The 16,587-nt window shown below is 32.0% G+C and overlaps 1 protein-coding gene across 2 annotated transcripts in view; it reads left to right on the top strand.

The window, feature by feature from the left end:
• Window positions 1-16,587, top strand: part of LOC309963985 (uncharacterized protein) — a 389,311-nt gene that overhangs the window by 74,270 nt on the left and 298,454 nt on the right. For both annotated transcript variants that reach the window (XM_082842582.1, XM_082842581.1), the window contains one exon: window positions 16,243-16,374. In XM_082842582.1, the coding sequence (XP_082698708.1) occupies window positions 16,243-16,374 (132 nt within the window). The remainder of the gene's footprint in view (window positions 1-16,242; window positions 16,375-16,587) is intronic.

Here is a 16,587-nt window from a genome sequence, read left to right as displayed (position 1 = left end):
ACGTTCACATCTTTGAAAGTTTGCAACTTGAAGGTTCATATGTAGGGAATTTATTATACCTAGGAGTGTTATGCCGAGTCACATGGAAATTCTACATTTAACATTTTGAGGAGCTGCCGAACTATTTTCCGAAGTGATTGAACCATTTTACAGTCGCATCAGCTATTTCTGAGAATTTTAATTACTCTCAATACTCACCAAAAATTTTTTTTTATGTATTAAAAAAATAGCCATCTTAGTGGGTATCAAGTGGTGTCCCCTTGTGGTTTTGATTTGCATTTCCCTAATGACTTATGATGTTGAGTTAATGTACCTATTTGCATTGTTTATTTGGAAAAAATGTATATTCATATCCTTTGCTCACTTTAAAAATTAGGTACTGTGTTTACATTTAAAAAATTCTTTGTACTTTTGAGTTCTAAGAGTTCTTTAAATATTCTACATATAAGTTTCTTCCTAGATATAATATTTGCAAATATTTTATCTTATTCCTGTGTTGACTTTGCACTTTCTTAATGATATCTTTCCAGGAGAAAACATTTTTAATTTTGATGAAGTACACTATTATCTATTTCTTTTATCATTTGTGCTTTTGGTGTCATATCTAAATCACTTCTTAATGAAAGATCACAAATATCATTTTTTTCTAACAGTTTTATTGTTTTAGCACTTACATTTAGGCTTTTGATCCATTTTGAGTTAATTTTTGTGTATGGTATGAGGTCAGGGTCCAATTTCATTCTTTTTCATGTAGGTATCCAGTTATCAAACAGCATTTTTCTCCCAGTTTTACTGAGATATAGTTGACATACAGCACTGTATGTTTAAAGTATATAGCTCAATGATTTGACTTACATATATCATGCAATGATTACCACAGTAAGTTTAGTGAATATTCATCATCTCATACAGGCACAAAATTTAAAAAGAAAAAGATTTCCTTGTGATGAGAACTCTTAGGATTTACTCTTTTAACAGTTTTCATATATAATATAAACAATGTTAATTATATAAATCATGTTGTACATTACATCCCTAGTCCTTATTTATCATATAACTGAAAGTTTGTACCTTTTGACCATTTTTATTCAATTCCCTCAAGCACAATTTTTGAAACGACTATTCTTTCCATCATTGTATCATCTTGCCCTCCTTATGGAATATCAGTTGATAATACATGTAGTGGTTCAGCTAAGATTCTCAATTCTACATGACTTTCCCTATGCTAGGATCACACAGTCTTGATTACTGTAAATTGTAACTAACTTTTACATCTAAGTAAATTTTGAAATGGTAAAGTGTGAGTCAACCAAATGTATTCTTATTTAAGTTCTTTTTTGGCTACTCTGGTTCACCTACATTTCTAGATGAATTTCAGGATCAGCTTGTCAATTACTGCAAAATAAAAACTGGGATTTTGATAGGGATCACATGAGTTCTACAGATCAATTTTGAGAGGGTTGTCACCTTAATATGAAATCCTCTGATCCATAAACATGGAAAGTTTAGTCATTTATTTAGATTTCCATTAACATCTTGCTACAGTGTCTTGTGGTTTGCAGAGTGAAAACCTTGCACTTTTTTGGTTAAATTTCATAATTGTTTTATTTACTTTAGGTGCTATTTTAAATGGAATTGCTTTACTTCATTTTCATATTATTATATGTGAGTGTATATAAATACCATTGATTTTTGCATATTGATCTTGTATATTATAGCATTGTAGAACTTGTTTATTAGCGTTAATAGGGTTTTTTTTGTGTGTGTGTGTATTCCTTTGGATTTACTCTATATAAGATGATATCCTCAATGGAAAGTGCTATTTTAAATTTTTCCTTTTATCTTGATGCTTTTTATTTCTTATTTTTGCCTAATTCCTCCCTACAACCTCCAGTAGAATGTTGAATAGAAATGGCAAGAAGGTCTTCATGTTTCTCCTTATCTTATTTCACCATTAAGTAGCATATTAGTTGTGGCTTCTTTGTTTTTGTAGATGCTTGTTGTCAAGTTGAGGAAGTTCTTTTCCATTCCTAATTTTTTTTTTTTTTTTTTGCGGTACGCGGGCCTCACTGTTGTGGTCTCTCCGGTTGCAGAGCATAGGCTCCAGACACGCAGGCTCAGTGGCCATGGCTCACGGGCCTAGCCGCTCCGCGGCATGTGGGATCTTCCCGGACCGGGGCACGAACCCGTGTCCCCTGCAGCGGCAGGCGGACTCTCAACCACTGCGCCACCAGGGAAGCCCTCCATTCCTAATTTTTTACATGTCTATCTTAATGGATGTTAGATTTCTCTAGTGCATTTATCTCTTGAGATGATCATGTGTTTTTTTATGTGCTTTATTCTCTTATATTTTATTATACTTCTAATATAATATGTTATATTACATTGATGATTTGGAAATGTTAACCCAAGCTTTTATTCCTGACATAAAATCCTAACTTGGTAAGGTTTTATAATCCTTTTTATATTTTGCTAGGTTTGGTTTTCTAGGTTTGATTTTTTTAGATTTCTAGTCTTTTTGTAAGGAATATTGGCCTGCAGTTTTGTTTTGTTGTGTTTTACTCTTGTGATATCTTGTTTTGGTATCACAGTAATAATGGCTGCACACAAAGAGTTTTTTTAATAGTTTGTGAAGAATTGATGTTAATTCTTTTTTAAAGTTTAATAGAACTCACCAATTAAGCCATCTGGGTTTTCTTTGTGCAGATAAGCATGAAGCAAGTGCTGAAAAATAGTTCACTGGGCCTGGTTGAGAAATGTTAGCAGGAAAATAATACCAGTAATAGCTAAAGCATTGTATTAATTATCTATTGCTACATACCCAGTTAACCTGAAAACTTGATTGCTTAAAACAATAAACTTTCATTGTCTTACATTTTCTATCAATCAGTCATTTAAAAACAGCTTGGCTGGGTGTATGCATGGCTTCCTCCAATCAGAATATTGACAGAATGCCTCAGTTCTTTATTGGGTCCTGACATGAGGCTTTAGATCCTGGCCATTTGGGTCCTGCTGTAGGGTTGCCTGATTGTCCTCTTAACACAGCAGCTGGCTTCCCCCAGAGCAAGTGATCCAAAAAAGACAGAGATGAAAGCTACAATATCTCACGACCTAGCCTAAGAAATCAGAATTTGTCATTTCTACAAACCTGCTCACTAGAAACAAATCACTGATTCTGGCTCTACTCAAGGGTTGGGGAATTAAGTTCTACCCAAGTGTCAAAGGATAATCAAATAATTTGAGTACATATTTTTTAAACCACTACACTTGTATTAAGCACCTGTTATGAGTCAGACATTTTTGAGCATCTTACCCTATAGTAACTTATTTAATCTTCACAAAATTCCTGTATTTAGATGTTAAAACTAGTTTAATTTTTCATATGGGGAGTCTTTCGAGAATATAATTAATTTTCAAAGTCACTCAGTAACATCAAAGGTGCCAGGCAATCTGGCACCTGACCCTATGTGTTCACTATTCAACCTCTTAAAGGTAACATCACCAAATTTGCCTTCTAAGGCAAGAAAACTGTTAACAATGTCTATGTACATGAATCGTCTACACACAGTGGGACATGCAGTGTCAGAGAAAGGAGGGCTACAGGTTCATTTGCATACAGTCACAGAGCATTACTCTATACACTGTTTATAAATTATAGAAAGTTCAAGACTGTCCATAATTTAATTAAGGAGGATGACCTTTCTAATATTCATACAAACTTGGTTTTCATTGGTCAACAAAGAGACAGATCTGAATCTGACTCTGGCTTCAAGACTTTAAGAGGTACAGCTGAGTAAAATTGAGATTTTCACAGATTATCAATCATTCTCATATTTGTCATACATTTGAGGAAGCAGCCCCAACCATTTAAGAGGCAAAGGGAGACAATTTTGTCTCACTTGTAAATGAAAGAGTGTATAAACCAAGGTCTTCAGGACATGAAGAAATCTGAAAACAGTATTTCTACATAATAGATAATTGAATTTCAAAGCATATAATTCTGTGAACAGAATATGAGCCTCTTAGAAATTTGTTTGTGGTTTGACTGTCAGCTCAGATTTGTAAAGCATTCTTCTTTGAAGACATGGTTTTTACTAAGAATTTTTCTATTCATTCAGACTCTTCTGGTTTTGAATTGAAATGAGTCTCTGTTATGAAAATGAAGTGTCATAATTTTTAATCAGTAGAGATCACCTCTGGTGCTGATCTAATAAAGGCTATGAAGAAGACAGGAAGGATAACAAAAGAGCAAGCATAAAAGTCCAGACAATATTTTAAGGGCTGCAGTTTAAGCTTTGAATGCAACAGAAATCTCTTTCTACTTGTCATTCCATATTCCAAAAGCATTTGCCTTTGCAAAAGAAGTGAAATTTGCAGCGTTAGCAGTTGGGATAATGGCACATCAGTAACAAATTTGTTCTACTTATTAATCTTCATTAGGCTTTCCATAATCTATTGATTGTAATAATAATAATAAACATAATTATTAGAAAATTTTTACATCATCAATGGGGAGGAAAGCAAAGCAATATATTGTCTATTACTAAGGATCATAATTTCACTTATACTAAATAGAAAAAAATATTTTTATTAAAAAAAAGGAACAAAGAGCAGTGAGATTAGTGGTATAAAGCATGGACGTTAGAGCACAGGGACACAGGATAAAATTTTCAGTATCAAGGCAGTTATATAAATACTAGAGGTGCAATTGTTGGATCTTGAAGTGAGACTTGTTTAGTTTTGGAAAAAACTGCCAAACTGTCTTCCAAAATGGCTGTACATGCATTCCACCAGCAAGGAAGGAGAGTTCCTGTTGTCACTCGCCCTCCAGCTATCTGCGTGGTCATATTTTGGAGTTTAGCTATTCTAATAGGTGTGCAGTACTATCTCATTGTTGTTTTAATTTGTAATTCCCTAATTATATATAATGATGAGCATATTTTTGTATGCATATTTATTATCAAACTAAAACTAGGATGTAATTATGTACAACAACGCTACTCACTATGGCTAAACCTTAAAGAAATCAGCATGTCCTTCAGTAGGGCTTCCCTGGTGGAACAGTGGTTGAGAGTCCATCTGCCGATGCAGGGGACACGGGTTCATGCCCGGTCTGGGAAGATCCCCGCATGCCGCGGAGCAGCTGGGCCCTTGAGCCATGGCCGCTGAGCCTGCGTGTCCGGAGCACCGCAACGGGAGAGGCCACAACAGTGAGAGGCCCGCGTACCGCAAAAAAAAAAAAAAAACAACTATGTGACATTAGGAAGCAGATTTTAGCCAAAATCATGGAGCTGACATTGCCAGAATTATATATGTAATTTTAAACTATAATAAAACTCTAATATATATGTAAATATATATATCCATAAATAAACTATTATAGCATATAGTATAAAGACTGTATGCTATTATTTTAAATGCTAGGCTAAAAATGATTTAAATCATAGTTCAAGCATCAAGAACAATGCAAAACAAATCACCCTTGTGTAAAATGTTATCAAGGTCCAACTGAATATATTCTAATTAGACATATTTATGGCTAAGAGTCAATTATTCTCAAAACTTTAGTAGTTTTTCACCAATGACATCATAATTTGTTATTTTTCCATCAGTTACTAGCTATGTTAATGTGGACACACAAAAGATTTAAAGGGCCAACCATATTTGTTGACATTGTTTGCACTAGTAAATCTAACCTAATTAATAGAATTTATGAAAATATATAATACATGCTTCATAGAATAAATATTGTGTTTTATTCTAACATGTAAAATTGCAATTACTCCTTTTATAACATGTATTAAAATAAGATGAAAAATCATTGATATAAAATTAAAATATTAATACAATATTTAAAATAAAATATGCCATAGCAGAATTAGATATAACATTAAAATGTGAGTGCATGTTGTGTTCTTTATTAAATTATTTTTGTACTCTCCATCATTGTATTTGTAGCAGAAGATTATCCAAATTTAAACTAATTGAAAAACTATTTAAAGAATGACAAATGGCAACAATTCTGGGCAGAATCAGCCAATTCAATGTGGAGATGCAATGAGAATTGTTTAAACTCATTTATGATTCTGCTTATGAGATCATGACGAAGACCATGTTAGATATATCTGTTTTGAAGAGATATTTCTTTTGTATGTGAGCCTATTTTGTCTTAAATTTGAAGTTTAAATTACTGTATTCAGTACATTTTTATCTATGCAGTATCATTTTGCTAGTAAAATATATACACACACATATATATGCACCTATAAAGCATGATCTGTTGTATATGAAAAAATGTGTAAGAATGTGTGAGATTTTACCAGTTACTTTATAGTTTTCAGTCTCAGATTTTGTTGCATGACTCAGAACTACTAGTTTTATCCTTAAACATATTTATAGTGGTTAATATTTATATTCATAGTTTTAAAAATTCACATTAAAATTTTAAAATAACAGTAAAATTATGAAATAATATAAAAATATTTAGAAAGTAGAATTGCAATTTAGAATTGTTAGGATCATAATCATGGGTTCCAAAGTGTGCAAGAAAAGATACTAAGTTCTGTTTCGTCTTTTCTTCATCTTAATGAAGCCAATAATACCTATTTCATAGAGTTACTTAAAAATTAAACATATATTTGGCCATTTATCAGTATCATCATAATTGATCAAAAATATTAGTTCTCTTAGGTATTATTTTTAATTGAAAAATGAATGACAAAACAAATTTTAAAATGTTTAAGATGGTGCAGAGTAAATTCCAAAAGTAATAAAACTTACATTTAAAAATTTGGATGGAAGAAAATACCTATATGTATATGTATACTGGAATCACTTTGCTGTACACCTGAAACTAACACAATATTGTAAATCAACTATACTCCACTATAAAATAAAAAATAAAATAAAATGAGCGGGCTTTTAGCTTGCCTAAAAAAAAAAAAAACTGGATGGAAAAACATGAAAATACAATCTTGTTAATCTCTAAAGATAAATGTAATTATTTCTTCTGTAAACTTGTCTACAGAGTTCAAACTTCCTCTAATGAGTATGTGGCTCTATTAAAAATGAAATGTATTTATTTTATTTAAACACACTGTAACCTGCAGAAAAAGATAGCAAATGAATGAGAAACAAAAGAAAATGGAAGTGTGGGGAAAAAGATCTAGGGATAATCTTTGGGGCAATTCTTAGACTAGCCTGAATTTACCTGTGTACTCTGTGAACTGGGTGCATTGTCATTTGTAGAAATTACTGTAAATATTATAAAAGTTTTAAGATAAGATTCTAGCAAAGATTTTTCTGCTTAGCTCATTAAAAATAATGTATTGAGTGCTACATTCCCCCCAATTAAAAGGTTTTTATAAAGACAGCCTTTTTAGGTATACAGAGGTGAGAGAACATAAGAAAATAATGTAAGGTCTTTGAACATCTTGAATATTCTTCTGAGAAGTTATTGCCATAATTTTAGACCCTCATCCCATCCACCCCAAATCACACATAACTTACCTGCTTACATCTTTACTACCTTTCAGTTCTTAGTATAAATATACTTCCTTGGCATGTCCTCCTCCTCCTCCAAGATTAAATTAGGACCTCCGTGAATATTTTTTGTTGTCTGTTCATTTGTTTGCCTGTGTGCTTCATTATGTGCATTTTGCACCCTCCATTTTCTACTGCTTTTCAAAACACTAATTATTGTCAGTGCTCACATTGGGCTGTAGCCATGAGGGCATCATCTTACTACTCTTGCATCTGATCTTCTGTACGTAACATAATTCCTGGAACATAATAGATGAGCCATGATATTTATTTCATCACTACATAAATGAAATCAATGCATTTCTCTGTGACAAACAGTGTTCAGCATAATTTTCAGTGCTTATTTTCCATTTGCATATCTTCTTTGGTGCAGTGTCTGTTCAGACAGTTTGACCATTTCTCTTGAGCTGTTTGCTTTCTTTTCATTTTGTTTTGAGAATTCTTTATTATTCTGGATACCTGTGTGTTATCAGATATGTGATTTGCAAATATTCTCCCATTTGGGGGCTTGTCCTTTTTGTTCTCCTACTAGTCTCTTTACAATGAGCATAGATTCCAAATTCTGAGAAGTCCAATATACCATTTTTTTGTTTTAATACATTGTTTCAGTGCCTTATTTAAGAAATATTTGCCTTACTCAAGACATAAACATTTCATTCTATGTTTCCTCATAGAAGTTTTATAGTTTTAGGTTTACATTTAATTTATAATCCACTTTTTTTTTTTCCATATGGTATGAGGTCATATGGATATCCAATTGTTTCAGAACTACTTGTTGACAAGCCATTCTTTTGCTTTCTCCACTGAGTTGCCTTTGCACCTTTGTAGATAATCAACAGACAATATACATCTCTGGGTCTATTTCTGTATTCTGTGTTCTGTTCCATTGATCTATTGCCTGTCTTCTTGCCTATACCACACTGCCTTGATGACTGTAGTTTTATCGTAAGTCTTGAAGTCTGGTAGAATCAGTCCTCTGACTTTGTTTTCCCCCTTCAATCTTGTGTTGTCTACATTGGATCCTTTGTCTCTCCTTATAAACTTTAGAATCATTTTGTTGATATCCACAAAATAACTTGCTGGGATTTTGTTTGGAATTGTGTTAAGTATATATATCAGGTTGGGGAAAACTGAAATCTTGACAGTAATGAGTCTTTCTATGCATGGTACTTAGATTATCTCTCCACTTATTTAGACCTTCTTGATTTCTTACATCACATCTTTATGTTTTTTTTCATATAGATCTTATACATTTTTTTGTTAGATATATACCAAAGTATTTCATATTTGGTACTAATGTAAATGATATATATTTTTAAAATTTTAAATAACCTTTCATTGCTGCTATATAAAAGCAATTGACTTTTTTGTATTAATCTCATATCCTGCAACCTTGCTATAATTGCATATTACTTTCAGAAATTTTTTTTTTTGGTGTTGATTCCTTAGAATTTTCTACATATACAGCAGTGTCATCTGAGAACAAAGACCATTTTATTTCTTCCTTCCCAATCTGTATATCTCTTACGCATTATCTAAGACTTCTAGTACAATGTTGGACATTATGTGTGAAAGCACACATCCTTACATTTTTCCTGATCATATTGGGAAACCATCTAGTTTCTCGTGTTAAATATGGTGCGAGCTGTTATGGGCTTTATAGATGTCCTTTGTCAAGTTGAGAAAATTCTCCTCTATTCCCTGTTTTCTGAGAGATTTTATTACAGGTAGGTGTTGGCCTTTCTCAAATGCTTTTTCTGCATTTATGGATATGATCATGTAATTTTTCTTCTTTAGGCTGTTGATGATGGGTAACATTAATTAATTTTTGAATGTTGAACCAATCTAGCAAACCTGGAATAAATCCCACTTGGCTGTTGCTTATAATTTTTTATACATCATTTGATTTTATTTGCTATTATTGTGTTAAGGATTTGTATATCAGCGTTCATGAGAGATGTTAGTCTGTAGTTTTTTGCTCTTGTGATGTCACTGTCTGGGTTTGGTATTAAGGTAATGCTTACTCATACAGTGAGTTAGGAAGTATTCCCTCTGCCTCTATTTTCTGGAAGAGATTGTATAAAATTAATTTCTTCCTTAAATATTTGTTAGAATTCACCAGTGAGCACTGATACTTTCTGTTTTAAAAGTTTATTAATTATTGATTCAGTTTATTTAATCATTGTAGGCCTATGTAGTTTATTCTGCCTGTGTGGGTTTTGGTAGCTGTGTCTTTAAAGAAGTTGGTCCATGTTGTCTATGTTGTTAAATTTGTGGACACAGAGTTGTTCATAATATTCCTTTACTATCCTTTCGATGTCAACAGAATCAGTAGTAATAGCTCCTCTTTCATTTCCAGTACTAGTAATTTGTGCCTTCTCTCTTTTTTCTCTTTTGTATCAGTTTCAGTTGATTTGTATTTTCTCATTATTCTTATTTGTCTTTTCATGCTTCTTTGTATTACTGTTTATGTCATATTTTATTTGTTTCAAATACCAGTCATTGTGAAGTTTCTCTTATTAAGTGCTGGGTATTTCCAAGTTGCTATTAATATTCTTGATGTTTATTCTTAATGAGGTTAAGTTACTTGAAAACAATTTGATCTTTTGGGATGTTGATTTTTAAACTGTGTTAAGTGGGATTATCATGGTGTTTAGACTGGATGTTAATTTTCCCCCACTATGGACTACTCTTCCAGGTGAGGTTTTCCTCCCTAGTTTGTGGGATTAGGCCATTAATCCCTTTCCTGTGTGAGTTCTGATGATTTTTCTTTCTAATCCCTTTTAGGTGCTATTTCCCAGGCCTCTTATAGCTTCCTTGAACTATTCATATATGGATCAGTACTCAGCTGAATAAACCAGGAGAAACTTCTACATATTTCCAGAGTTTCCTCCAGTATTCTGGAGTGCCTATAAACTCTAAGTGCCTGAGGTTCTCAGCCTCTGATCTGTCTGCAATTCACAGGGTCTGCCTGGTTTTGCCTTGGTTCCATTCCCTTGTGCCTTGGTCTGGAAACTCTCTCTAGGCAGTTTTCTGGAGGCAATCAGAGTTATCACCTCATCTTTTTTTCCCCATATTTTAGGGATTAGCCTGATATCCACTATCTTGAGCATCTTTGTTTTATAAATTTATCTTTTTTTTTTTTTTTTGGCCATTCCAGATAAGGTGAATCTGTTTTCTATTTATCCTTCTTGGCAGAGAACAGATATCAGTAATAGGATCAGTATTACCTTGAATGTGAGTGACAGAAATTTCATTCAACCACAATAGCTTATGAGGATAATGAATTAATTCATGAAATCCAAAAAGTCATTGAACACAGCTTCAGGTAAGGACACAAGTTCTCCTGTACATCAAGAACACTTAAACTTTGAACAGTTTCTGTCTGCTATTTCCAATTTCTGCTTCTCATTCTCTTTCACTGTGGGCCACGTTGTCTCCTCACGGTAGGCCATTTGGCCACAAAGATTTATGTGATTTATGTCTACAGCTATTGAATATTAAAATTAAAGGGGAAGTGTTTTGATGCTTTCTGTGGAGAGACACATTGGCACCACTTGTTTCACTTTTCCCCACTAGCTTCTTTAATTGTAGTAGGAAGACTGAGCATCACTATGTGTGTCTGGGGTGGTGGGAGTGGGTGGGTAGAGACTGCCATCAGGAAAAAAGATTGTAGTTCAGACCATCCTACAACTGTGCCTTAAAACTTAATAATGTCACACCAATAGTCATATAATGAAAATACAGCAATATTCCTCTAATTGATATTATGGTGAAATTTTAATTTTTATCAGGAAAATAATATACCCAATAGAGTATGTGTTGAGTATTTAAGTTTTGTATCTGTTGGTCAAAATTAAACATTGCTTTTATAGAGCAGACATCTTCTCTTTGAAGTACAATAAAATCTTAGAGTCTCAAGTTTTAAGTTTCTTGGACACAGAGCATTTTAACACTCAGAGAAGTTTACCATTGTTATTATAATCTTTCTGATGTTTTCTTCTTCAACTTGTCTTTTCTTTGTCACTTTTAATTTCCATCATCCATACCTGTAACCCTTATTTTTCTTTTGTTATTTTCTGAGACACAGAAGTGCAAATAATACATATATGGATTATGACAAAATGGCAACTATCTAGCAGTACTCTGGAAATACTCTAATATTATTTAGATTAATGTAGATATAGGGACTAAAGTTTTGTTTAAAAAATCAACTTGAAAATCACTGTTAGTGTCAGAGACACTGAGATAATTTTTATCAGTGTCATGTTTGGAAGTCAGTGATGTGTTTCTTTTTCTTCATCTGATAGGGATATAGAGCTATCAAATGTGTCAGTCACTAAATCAGAGAGGAGACTTTTTGATGGAGGAAAGGTGATGATTATTACTTTTTCAAAGTGAGCGATTTACTATATTCTTGGATGCATTTCATTCAAACATATGAAAGGAATTCAGCCCCCATACCCTGCTAAAAACATCTCTCTGGAAAAGTCAGGTTTTAGTTTTACATTTAAAAAGAAATTTTGAAAAGTAAGACACTTGTGAACTTTCGCTACTATTATTTTCTTAGGGGTTAATTTTTTATGTGATCAGATAATAGGTATCTCAGATATAGTAATATAAAAAACAAAGTTTAGGCATTATGAATAATAGTATGAAGAAGTGGAAGATGATGTTATTCTTGTACAATTATAAATAATGCATGCCAAATTTACCATTCACGGGAGAACCTGTTAGTTGATGAGTTTAGATAGTTAGGCTAGGGCCAGACAGAGAAAGCATTTTTACATGACACTCAATTATTTAGATAGAAGCTTTGAATCCACTGAGAACAACAGCAAGATTTATGGAGAGATGTACCATAATTTGTAGGATATTATTTTCTCTTAATTAAGGATAAAATGTTATTTAATGAAACAACTGATTTTCCAGAATAAAAATATTTTTGAATGTTGAACTCCCTCATGTTAAACATTACTAAGTCATTAACTCCCTACTTCTTTAGATTTCTTATTCAAATAGGAAATAAATTACAAATGAAAATGGAGTTAGGTGAAATTATGGCCATCATAACTTTTTACAGTTAAATATGAGTGTTTTTTACTACTGCATATTGTTGTCAGTTACTCAAGTGCTATTTGTCTTTGCTTTATTTTGTCCTTAGAGAGGTAGAAGGGAGCTCAAAAGTTTGTTATTATTTATGCCATCATTTGTTTATTTCCTTTTTAATGACATCCACTGAGTTTGATTAAACTTTAATCCAACTTCAGTTTTGCAATATATAGTATTTAATTATCAAAAGGCACACTTTAGCATTTTCTTTGTCTTGTTTTGAAAAGTTGAGATGTTGTGTAAGGTTTTCTGAATTTCTACTCATTGGCTACCCTAACAAATTCAGTTTTGACTATTAAATTATATTGTGCTTCTTACTGTTTGAAAACCTCTAAATAACAGTGGGCCAGATGTTGTTGCCTGATTAGATACCAAGATATTTTAATCACCAGCTGTAGCATTATAAACCTCCTCTTTTAATACTTCACTTTAAGTTTTCCATCTGCTTTTAGCATCTGGTCAGTTCTGTCTAGGTTGTCATTCTATTTCATTTCTTCTTTGTTGCCCCACAAACAAAATGGCTTAAATGAAACTTCTCTATCAGTCCTTAGGACCAAATCAGATATGCCATTATTTTAAATTTCAAAACACACGTTATTTAAGTAATAATTGTAGAAATACTCATGTTTTTATAGAGTTTTCATTTTTCAACACATCTATGGTACATAATGTAGACCAATAATATGTTACATTTAAAATGACAATATTCACTAAAGAAAATTTAATTAATCAGACTGATTAAGCTGGGGATACATCTTACCCTTTTCAAAGGGATGTGTTAATAAAATAACCATGCCAAAATGTTCTTTCACATTTGTCTTATTACTGAGGAATGGGTTTAGAGAATGGAGTTAAATGGTATTTCATAATTTGAGTAGAAAATCTTTAAAAAGGTTTAAAAACCGTTGCCAATCTTTGGGACCAGAAGTGTAGAGACCGAGTCAAAGATGGCATTATCAGGACCTTGTTCACAGCCACCCCACCAGTAATTGCTCTTTCCCATCATCTTCTCCAAATTTAAGCTTGGCTCAAGTATGGCCTGCTCTGCTCATATCAACCCACGAATCTCTTACTTTACTAAAATATTACTGCATCTAATTTACTAAAGCACTGATTTTAATGATTTAATTTGAAGTTTTACTTAATCAATTAGGTTAGAAGTCAATTTAGAGGTGATAGCTTTATTTATATATATATACACACACATATATATATATATATATATATATATACTTTACAAAATTAAATACAATTTTGATGATTTAGAGAACATACAGTAAATATTAAGGACTGAGTAGGAGATCATCCACATTATAGGGTAAGAAACCCAGTCATTGTGAAGACAATAGACTTTAACAACCAAACATCATTGAAGCATTATTATTATTATTATTATTATTATTATTAGGCAGTGGAGCAGATTCTTTGGCAATGGAGCAGACAGTACATTTACAGCTAAACTCAGTTTACAAACAGAATAAATTCTAAATTCATTCATTCAGAAATACTTATTTTGTGCCCACTACATACATGCCAGTCACACTTTGATGTCCTCATATATCCCAGAAACAAAAAACAAAACAAGCAAATATAGCTGCTTATATGCAGTTTATATTCAAATGGAGGCTGGACAAGAATTTTTCCAATTATAGCATACCTCCTAAAGCTCATGCTATAAGACCTAGGAACTTTATAGGATAGCTCCTTACAAAAGTATTAAAATAAACATATTTTGTAGCACTTTAAAAGAGCATACATTTCTTAAGTGTGTGTGGAAAACTCTGCTGTTTGAGGCCATAGTACTTCCATGGATTTTGATAGGAACAAAAAGAAGAATAACAAGGACAAGAAGTAGATTTGATAAAGAAAAAAAGTAAATGAAATTTGGGTTTTGACAAATTTTAGTTGAGTTACAACCAGTACATCAGTAAAGTGATCGTATCAGGACATACCAACAAATGCCTCAGAATCGTGTCAGCGGGTAATGGTAAACGAGGTGAAAAAAATAATTTCATCAGAACGAAAAAATTTCTGGTGGTCAGTAATTTTGAAACCTCTCTGGTAAGGACAGGTTTAAGATTAATGCCAGAACAGCCCTTTATCTAAATAGTATATTATCTATTTCTGATAGATGTATATCCTTAACTTCATTGAAATTTCAAGAAATCATACATAGTTCATTCCAGCATGCATTATTAGTATTTACAATCTAATGCTTTGACAAATTTATAATAACCCCAGTTTAGGAAGAACTATTTATAATTAATATAAAGGGAAGATATTTTCAGCAAAGTTATATTTTCAGCAAGTTATATTCAAGAAGTACATATATAAAGGAAATTATGGCAGTGGTGCATGATTTCATTATTAAAAGAGAAGCCTCTTCCCCTTTTTTGATATGGGGATCCATGAGGGATCAAGTAAGATATTTTAAAATATAACCGCAAGTTATATTTTCAACAAATTACTCTTATATAGATTGGGTAGACCGTGTTTGGCTATGATATTCTTTGATGACAAAATCATTGCCAAGTCTTAAATACTTTAAAGATTGTAAATGTGTCAATCAAAACAATTTTTATTTTTTAACTTTGATTTTTAAAAGCCAAGTCAAAATAAATTACTTAATCCTGAAATGGTGTACATAAAAACAACAAACAAAATTAAAATTTGCTTGTCCCTCATCAAACCACAATGATATATTTGAGCATACTCTTTTACTAGTAGTGATGGATTTTACTTATTCTCAAAGTCTTTATTTTTTTTAATCAAAGACAAGTATATTCATTTATCCATCTTTAATTTAGTGATTTTAGTTACGGTGAAGACAAAAACCCAAAAGCCAAATAATAATGGACTTTAACTGTGAAATGATGGATTTAAGATCATAATTTGTGAATTAGGAGAATTAATTAATTAATCGAGATATTGATCTTACAAATTTACCCTTTAAGCATTATCATATTATAATATATAAAATAAGGATAACTATCATAATGTTCAACATGAGGTAAAATGCAAAAACAAGCAACAAAGGACAAATGAAAAAAATGTTCAAGTAATTATAACTGAATTTTGATGTTGTTAATCAGGGACTCTTACCAGGTTTTATTTCCCTTTTAGGAAATAATACTATGTTCTAAACATTCTTCCTATTAAAATAGGCCACTTGACACTAATCACTGCTTAGAAAGCTCTTGCTACTTTCTATTTTCTTCAAGAATGTGACCTTTTTACTTTGTGAAAATCCAGAATGATAAAAACCTGAAACAATGCTATATTCTATTATTCAGTAATTAATATAACATAAATTATATATGGGATCATTTTTTAATATATTTTGCCAAAAATATGCTCTTGTATCAATCTCTGGAATGAAAATGAATAAAATTTCAAATACTTAGATTACCTATTAATAGCCATTACATTTTATCAAGATATTGTGGAATCAGTTTTGTGGATCATTTGAATAAGCTGAATAGAAAGAAATAAGAAACAGTGCAATTTCTGATAATGAGTTCTTTAATCTGAAATACCTATTATTATTCCTAAGTCTAAAATTACTATGTATTTTTATTATATTTCCAGGAACTAAAGGTGATTTGCAAACACAATTTCAAAAAGAGGTAATTTCAACATCAGAAGGTTGTGAAGAAAACAGAAGAATGAGACATTTGACTGCGTGTAAATCTTCTAAGGAAAGACACCACCAGCTTGCAGGTACACACACATCTAGGAAATCATGTTGATGGTAACGTTTTAATTCATAGCATTATTTTAAGTGTAATTGTTTTGATTATTGTTGCATTGAGTTCCTGAACTTCTTAAAGTTAAACCAGAACTTATTTCGGTGGATGTGTCCTAACATCCACTGAAGTATATATATTTGAAGAAATTACTCTTGACTATCACTCCATACCCTGCATGTTCCTT

This window comes from Leucopleurus acutus, assembly GCF_964270905.1.
Source record: "Leucopleurus acutus genome assembly, chromosome: 7".
Taxonomy (NCBI): domain Eukaryota; kingdom Metazoa; phylum Chordata; class Mammalia; order Artiodactyla; family Delphinidae; genus Leucopleurus; species Leucopleurus acutus.
This window is presented reverse-complemented; position numbering and strand designations above follow the sequence as displayed.